Source organism: Convolutriloba macropyga, chromosome 6 (assembly GCF_964194025.1).
Source record: "Convolutriloba macropyga chromosome 6, txConMacr16.3, whole genome shotgun sequence".
In the NCBI taxonomy this organism is placed as follows: Eukaryota; Metazoa; Xenacoelomorpha; order Acoela; family Convolutidae; genus Convolutriloba; species Convolutriloba macropyga.
Window position 1 is genome coordinate 15,590,734 of NC_134473.1, and position 9,300 is coordinate 15,600,033.

The 9,300-nt window shown below is 41.2% G+C and overlaps 1 protein-coding gene across 1 annotated transcript; it reads left to right on the top strand.

Annotated features, from left to right (window-relative positions):
• Positions 1-2,829: 2,829 nt before the first annotated feature.
• Positions 2,830-8,236, top strand: LOC142341515 (kinesin-like protein KIF21A). Its single transcript, XM_075392502.1, has one exon. It carries the CDS (start codon positions 2,862-2,864, stop codon positions 7,752-7,754), a length of 4,893 nt encoding a protein of 1,630 aa, XP_075248617.1. The 5' UTR covers positions 2,830-2,861; the 3' UTR covers positions 7,755-8,236.
• The last annotated feature ends 1,064 nt before the right edge of the window (positions 8,237-9,300 follow it).

The window sequence follows — 9,300 nt, forward strand, 5'->3', positions numbered from 1 at the left end:
TATGTGTGCTATATATATATATATATATATATATATATATATATATATATATATATATATATATATATGTATATATATAGGTGCTTTCCTCTCCACTTGTTAGTTATTTTTGTGATTGGGGCGTCTTTACACTGTCTGGAGGGCAACAGCTTGGAGTGCAGCATCCGGCTACTAAGTGCTACTCATCATGTCCTATTTTTCGACCTACATCCATCGATGCCGAATGGTGTACACGGCCCTTTATTGTTGTTTAGAAGAAGACCAACAGTATCTCTGTTTCTCTGAAAACACGGCTTGTAAAGGAGCTTGACAAAGTTCCTTATGATATACTTCTTGAAAAGCTACCTTGTTATGGAATAGGAGGTGAATGATTTCGTAACTGCCAAGACCTATTTTCTGCTGTTTATCTGAAACTCCTCACCAAAGAAAAAGATCATTGTTTTAACGAAGTTGCTCAATGGGAGTTCAGCAAATTCAGCAAACTTTCCAATGGGGTCTCCGAAAACAATGGAACTATTTTTCTCGATGTGCGGGATTATGGTCCACAATTCCCCAATTGATAATACCATCGATGATTTGAAGTTTCCCGAATAAAACTGTCCAATCTACAAAACGTTTGTGACCCCCGAAAAAAGGAAAACTAGTGTCATTGCTCCATTGCACAAGGAAGCTGATAAAGCTGCCATCATGTTCTATCGCCCAGTAAATTGCTTGTGCTGTCCCTCCAAGGTCCTAGAGAAAATTATCTTTGAATGCCTCTACAATGGAATCCACAGATTTCTCCATGAATCCCAATTCGGTTTCAGGCAACTCCGATCTTGCATAGTTCAAATACTCTGCTTCCGCGACCAAATTTACAGAGACAATGACACCAAATTGATTGAGGAACTAACTGTATTCTTCTTAGACTGTGAGAAAGCATTCGACAAATTTCCACACGACAGCGATAATGAAACTTGAAGTGCTGGGAATCAGGGGAAGAGCGCTAATGATCATTGCGGATTATCTTGATAACAGAAGACAAAAAGTCCTAGTCGGCAATTGCTTATCGAGTGAACGGGATGTCACTAGTGGAGTACCGCAAGGCTCGTTACTCGGGGCCCTGCTCTTTTTAGTGTACATCAACGTCTTGCCAGAAGTAATTGAACACAGTACCTGTTTTGGATATGCAGACGATTACAAGCTGATTGCCAACAACTCTGCTGAACTTGAAAATGACCTGGCGAGCCTTTTCAACTCGTGTCCAGTAAATGGGATGAACCTTCACAAGAGCAAATGTAATATACTGAAATCAAAAAACCTTCATGTGTTCAAATGAATCATAAAAATGTGAATGTTGCACGAAATCAAATGAATTTTGGAATCATTGTATCAGACACTCTGAACTGGATTGAAAATTCAGACAGGCGTCACTCCAAAGCACTAAGAGCACTGTGGTCACTTAAAAGAAATCTGTCATCGTCCACTCCCATGAAATCCAGGCTGAACGCTTACATCGGCTACATTGTTCGCATAATCATGTGTGGTTGTGAGGTATGGTATCCAATTAAAACAGACCTGAGGCTAATTGAGAAACTGCAAAAAGAGGCAACAAAATGGATATGCTGGTCTGAACCTGATTACAAAAAACGACTCACAGAAATAGAACTGTTTTCATTGTCACTCCACGCTCAACTCCAAAGTCTTATTGTACTGCTCGATTATTCATGGAATTAGCATCGAAATTAGCAATTTCATCAATATCAAGGCAAACGAGAGAACAAGAGAAAGCACGATCAACGAGATTGTAAGACAGAAGAACAGACTACATAAAACCGATGAAAACTTTGGCTTAGAGTAGCAGTTCTTTTTAACATCGTATCGAAATCACTCAACCTGCAAGAAACAATCGGGAGAAAAGCTAAAATCACGAGAACCTACTGGGATTTATTTTACAAGCACTACAATGAACATAACTTATGCACCTGGAGATTACTCTGTTATTGTAGAAACTGCAACCAGCATAACACTCATTGTCCACTGAAGATACAAAAGGGTTACTAACACACCCCCGACATGAAGCCGCAAACTTGACCTACTACTACTACATTGCTATATTCCAAATATGACTTTTTTAATCGGATTTGATTCTGCATTAACTTTTTTGAAAATCAAACGTTATAGTTGCTTGCAATGTCATGGCCATATAGTTTATAGCTGTTGGTTCTATACTTGGTTTCATTTTAGAAACCCTACCATGGGACAAAATGTGTCCTGTGTGAAGTTACTTGCAGCAGTTTAGTAGCTTGAATGCCTTTTACAGGACATTTATCTTTCTTCAGGTACCCTTGTTATTTTTTGAATGAGAGCAAAACCACAAAATATATTTCGGTTTTAGATACGCTTCCTCTTTGATTTATGTTAATCCAGTCGGTCTTTGCCATTTTTGTTTTAGTGGCTTAATTATTTCGTGGCAGTTGGCTTTTAAACGTCAAATCAAAAATGCTAATCTAATTTTTGACCCACAAGCTTAGTGAGCATATAACTTTTAATCCCTTGGCGCACATGCTATATATCACAGTTTATAAGGGGGCACAATACATCCATTAGCTCTAAAACCATCATTTTAAGCCAGCATTGTACCCAGCATTTAGTAAAATTGTACCCGCTCCGAGGCTGAAGTCAGGCAACATTGATCCCCGCAGAGGGTTTTGGAGCTGTTCGACCGGAAGTAGTTGTTATATAAAATGTTTTTCGGCTCTCTATTTGTACTTCCGAAAACAGGAATTGAGTCTTTTACGGCTACAACTACTAAATAGTCGTGTGGCTACTGTCTGTACTTTATGATTCGGCTTTGCATACTATATTTTCCAGATTTAGGCATGTCACAGGCTGCGCCTTCGACAGAAACAAATGTGCGGGTCGCCGTGAGGGTGAGACCGCAAAGTTTGGCAGAAATAAACGAAGGTCTCAAACAGTGCACTTCAGTAACTGCTAACGAAGCACAAATTGCTATTGGGAGCGACAAAATGTTCACTTTTGACAAAGTTTTTGACATTGAGACAAATCAACGTGAAATTTTTGACGATTCTGTAGCCGAGTTAGTTGATGGCTTGCTCCAGGGATACAATTCGACTATATTGGCGTATGGTCAAACAGGCTCGGGTAAAACGTACACAATGGGAACAGCCTGGGCGTCTGAAATTGTACTTGAAAACAGCGGACTTATTCCTCGATGTGTAGATCGCTTGTTTGAGCTCATTGATGAAGCCAAATCGGAGGCACATCACAACAGAAGTACAGCACCAGACTTCAAAGTTAGCGCGCAATTTTTAGAACTATACAATGAAGAAATTAATGATTTGTTACTTCCCGCTGAGAAAATTGGCTCCAAAGGTGTTATTAAAATTCATGGTGAGGGCGCAAAAATTTACGTTAGTGGTGCTTCAACGCGTCCCGTCAGCAATGTCAAAGATTGTTTAAAATGTCTGGAAATTGGTTCTCTGAACCGAGTTACAGCTAGTACGAATATGAACGCCACTTCATCTAGAAGCCATGCCATCTTCACAATCACCGTAAAGCAGCAACGAGTATTGGAGAACGATACAACTGAGAAAGAACAAATCCCCTCCTTAGATTTCGAGACTTTGACAGCAAAATTTCATTTCGTAGATCTCGCTGGTTCTGAGCGCTTGAAGCGCACTGGAGCTACTGGAGAACGACAGAAAGAGGGAATTGCAATCAACTGTGGCCTTCTTGCTTTGGGCAATGTGATTAGTGCACTAGGTGATGCAACGAAACGTGGATCTCATGTACCCTACAGAAACTCAAAGCTTACTCGTCTTTTGCAAGATTCGTTGGGCGGGAACAGTCGCACAACGATGATTGCATGTGTGAGTCCCTCTGATTGTGATTTTATGGAGACGTTGAACACGCTTATATACGCTAATCGTGCCAAGAACATCAAGAATAAACCCTCAGTTAATCAAGATAAAGCGAGCAAACTTATAAGTGATCTAAAATCCAGAATCCAGGAACTGGAAGATGAGCTTTTGAAGTATAAACAAGGAAAACTAACCGCCGATGTTTGTTTTTTGAATGACATTAACGACGAAAATCGTCTGCTTCTGAAAGAACAAGACAATTTACGGGAGAAAATTAAAGTTTTACAAGCCACAATTGAATCAAAAACAGGAGAAATTAGCTCGTTAAAAGTGGAGAAAGACATGGCGAACTTAAGATCAGGTGGCGAGACGAGTTGTATCGACGATTTAGTTTCCCTCTATATGCATGAAATGGAATCGGTTAAAACGAAATTGACAGAAGCAGAGATAGAAAATGCGAACTATCGAAAACAATTAGCAAGATCAAAAGGTGATCACACAGCGAACTTTTCAACGAAAGTTTCTAATTACGATGACTTGTTAGCCAGCTCTTTTATTGATATCAAAAAGTATCAAAATGAAACTACTGATCTTTTAGCTTTAGCAGAAGCCGACTTGATAGAAAAGAAAGAACATTTGAATAACCCAAGGTCAAACCAAAAAGCTGATGATCTGGGGCGAGGGGAAAGTCGAAAAAGAGAAAAGTTGTTAACTAGTGATAAAAGTAAGCCACAAGCGAATTCTCCTTCATGTGACGAGATGTCAGTTAGCGAATGCTTGAGTGAGAAAAGCGGCGATTTGAAGTTGAGCTTGGAGGAAGATGAAGCGGCTGGTTCAGGAGATAGCGACGGTACTTCGGACAGTGACGACGACTTAGAGGACGACCTGTCATCGGAAGACAAATCAGCAGCAGATAACTTAATAGTCGCAGACATTGCATATATAACGGAAGAGATATCAGTTAAAGAGAAATTGATTCAACAGTTGGAGAAATCTCAGAGCGCTTTAAACATTATGCGCCAAGGATACGATAAAAAAGTTGCACAGCTAATGGGAAAATTGAAGCTGTTAGAAAATGAGAAAGAACAGCAAATGAGGAACGCAGATGGTAGTAATAAAACTGGAAGTGACTCTGACAAAATTGCGAAAGACTACCAGCACAAAGTGTCAAGTTTGGAAAAGGAGATTAAAAAGTTGAGAAGCTTCGAACGTGTGAATAAAAAGCACACAAGTGAGTTGAAGCGAAACGAGACCAGAATTTTGGCTCTGAAAACGGATGTTGAGAAAATGCGAGAGGATAAAGCCAAGTTAGTGCGTCAATTGAAAGAGGAGGGCAAAAAACACAGAGATCGAGAACAGAGGCAAAAAGTGGAAGTTGCCCAGCTGCGAAAACAGGAACGTGTCAAAGACAACAAAATCAAAGCCCTTGAAATTGAGAATGCACAGAAAAAATCGATATTACAGCGAAAGATGCAGGAGCTAGAGCTTCTGAGGAAAACAAACAAGCACGGTATGTCTGACAAGTCTGCGGGAAGAGCGGTGAAAAGCAGGTCTGAGAGCAGAAGGGCCACACGGAGTGGGCAAATTATGAATGGGACAGTCGCCACAGCGAGGGCAGAAACAGCTAGCCTGAGCAGAAGAGAAGACAACACCATGTCTAGGATCGCAATCAACAACAGACACGAGACATCTCGGCACCAGCAGAACAAGCGACGCACCTCATCAGGTTCGAAAGTGAGCTGGGAAAATTTTCTGACCATGATGGAAAATCAGATCGAAAGTATGTACTCTGTCTCTTATTTGGAGAAGGAGATGAGTGAGCATATTAAGGAGCGTGAAAGATGGAGTCGGGAAAAGGAGACCGTAGTGAAGAAGATGACAGCTGCTAAGCAACTGAAGGACAGGAAGGTTGTGGAGCGGTTGGAGGAAGAGTTGGAGGTGGTCAAGTGCTCAATTGAGGAGACGCAAGAGAGAATTGAAGAAAAGCAAACTGCAATGGTGGCTCTGACTTCAACTACGCAGTCGTCCATGCTGACCCAGTTGGACGTTGAGTCGCTGGATTCGAAGCATTGCAAATCTTTACTCCAACAGCTCATCTCTTTCACAGTTGAGAAGAGCGTGCAATTGCGCGAAGATGAGGCAAAAATCAGAGAGCTTGAAGCCCAGATGGGAGAAGCTGAGATGAATAAAACAATCCAGCAGCAGCTGCTTGATTTTGTTATTCTAGAAGGCGAGAATGAGCTCAATCCCACAGACTCAAGGTTGAATGCAGTTCAAGACGATGCTTTAAATTGTACGTTTATAAAAGACACAGCTGAAACTGCACAATTGGCTAATGCGTTGAATGCGGCTCAGCAAAAAGTACCCCCGCCTCCAAACGAACCACACCAATCGCCTACGACGTATAGGTTGCCCATAACCGTAACCATGGAAAGGGGTAGTACTAGTCGAAATAGCAATAGAACAGTAACAATTGATGCCACTCAACAAAGCAAATCGGATGATCTAAATGAACTGGGAGCCAGAGGAGACAAACCCACCGCAGAATGTGAAACTTTCATTGTGAGTGGAACGCCCTTGATGGATAGGTTTGGCATCCAACTCATGAGCACGGAAGACTTGACGGTCCCCGCAAGTCCTCGAAGAAACGGTGGACTGATTAATTCGAGTAGGAAAAGTTCTGGAGACAGCAATAGCGCAGCCGGTGATGCTGAAAACTTGTCTCGTTCAAACTCCTTCCGACTCAACTCTTCCAAGTCATCGGGTGACGCTGATGTGTTCAAACGTCTTTTAAAAAGTGTACCACGGGTTGATTTAGAAGATGAGGACAAATCTGAAGTGGGTGCAATTAGTGGGTACCGTGGTGCAATCCCAGGTGCTAGCAACTTTCCTCTCAAATGTCATCACGTTGCCGAGGGTCATAAAAAAGGGGTGGTCTCAGTTGATGCGACAGAAGACAACTTGTTCACCGGTTCACTTGACCGGACCGTGAAAGTTTGGGATCTAAACGCGGGATCTGAGATCTTGTCTATTGTTGGATTCCCTCACTCTGTCTTACAAGTGAGATACCACACTACCCGAAATCTCTTGTTCTGTGCGTCCTTGCATGTTATCAAAGTGCTCGATCCCTTGTCAAAGCAGGCAGATATTGCCTCTTTTAAAACTCTAAAATCAGCTGGTGGCTCCTATGAACGAATTGACTACCCGAGTGCCCAGACCACAAAAATACCGCATGGTGAGGACCAAATAAATGACATTGCGTTTAGCTTCTGTGGAAATCTTTTGTATTCGGTTGCGAGGAATTTTATTCGCATCTGGGACTTGAGACATCTTTCAGAAGCATTGAGTGTCCAGCTCGATCCCAGTCAATCACATTCGGCAGCAATTAATGTAGTAGCTGTTAAAAGGGGCCAGACTGAAAATAGTCCAGACCTGTTGTTCACTGGTTCAAGAGATCATTCGGTGAAATGCTGTGAGGCAATTTTAGAAGGTGGTTGTCGAAGTCTGGAACCGCCGCATTACGATGGAGTAGAAAGTCTGTGCCTATACAACGACTGGCTTTACTCATCTGGTCGCGACAGTTGCATTAAACAATGGGATGTGAGCAAAGTTGTTGACGGAAAATGTGAGAATGTGACGTCAGTTCCAAATGCACACAACCACTGGATCACGGCAATGGCCATGTTTCCAGCAGTCCAACGCAATAGAGATGTGCATCCGTACTTGGTGAGTGGTTGCAGATCGGGCGAGATGAAGGTGTGGGACTCGACCAGTTTGAAGCCACTGGGTGAGCTGAAAGCTCACAAAGCGCACGTGCACGCATTCGCCACTAATTCATCTTGCCTCTTTTCTGCTTCTGGTGATTGGGATGTTAAGATATGGAGACTTTAATCACGCCCACTCGGTTACCTTATATATGACCTGCAATCTAACTATTTTGGCGGCCATTTTGAACCAAAGCAGATTGGACAAGCTAACGACCCAGAAATTGTTCGTTTTTATAGCAGCTCTTAAATGCATGTGGAAAACTATAATTTGTTTGAGACTATTTTGCCCGAAAGTTAATATCGATTAAATTGTTCAAGAAGTAGACTTACTTTGGATGAAAGTGTTGTTTTTTTTATAATTGAGTGAAATATGAGTGGAGTGCAACTGTAAATTGTGCTGTCTGTTGCCTGATTCTGACTCTTGCCTGGCTAATTCCTTAGTTTCATTACGCCGCAAACCGTACATTTTGCTCCAGTCATTTTACTTAATCTTGCCTGGATAGCTGTTAACGATGTGACGATTAGACAGAAGTGAAAGAAAGCCTAATTGACAAATAGTTGCATCAAAGTCCCTGGTCACTTGCGGAATAAGAAGACAAACCACTGATTACCACTTACCCATATAATTGCTCAGGGAAAAGCTAGTTTCTGAATTTGATCTTAGTTCCCTTATTGATTGAAATGAGTTCTATTTGCGGCGTAATGTTGTTGCTTTTCTTAACAAGCTCCAAGTGATCACAATCGAAACACGGATCGGTTTGACAATCCTAGCTAGGTACCTAGCAAATAATTTCTACCTATAATTATCAGTATGCTCACCTTAGCCTAGGGTTTAGATGAGCTAATACGACTCAGAGCGTGATTACGAACCGCTTTGCCGTGCATTTTGTACCTGTTGGATTTAATCCAGAAACCGCGGGCCGGTTAGCAATACAAGGCCGGGAAGCGTGGCCACCGACTCATCACTGAGAAAATTCTGCTGTTTATTTCTTTTCTTTGGCTAATGACCGTGGTAAACTTAAATTTGTTCTGCTGAGTTGAGCATACTAAGCATATGCATAAAGATTTAATTTTTGTCTGGTTGTGATTTAAAAAAACTTTGAAAATTAGGTGGGATTGTTAAAAAATCCGAAACTATTCCAATGCAATATTTGTCTCAATTTACCTCATTTACAACGGGAGAGGACAATAAATCGAAAGGCAGAGAATCGAAATTAGTAAAGTTTAAATGAAATAGAGGCAGTTGATAGGAAGATAACATAAACCTGGAAAGACTCAGTATTTATCATCCTCGCTCAGTTTGAAACTCTGGATAAACTAAAGTGGGCATGCCTGTGGCTTGAGGAAATTGATATGAGTCTATCATGACCATAATTTTTATTAAACATTAACGCGTTATTCAACTTAACTTCGACCTAATGTCGCTTTCTATTCCCAGTTTTTTTAGGCTTTCGGGGGAATATCTTTCGATCTATTGTCTTAGTTCCATTAGCAACTCATTAATAACTTGTCATTAACTATTTTGAAGCAAAACTATTTAATATGTTGGAAACGAAATGGTTCGAATACTTCGAATTATATATTTGCTGTTCTTTAACAGCAGTTCGCCGGGCGCCAATTCTCTATGATTAATTAATATTTGTATGTTATCAGATTGCTCTGCTGCTAGG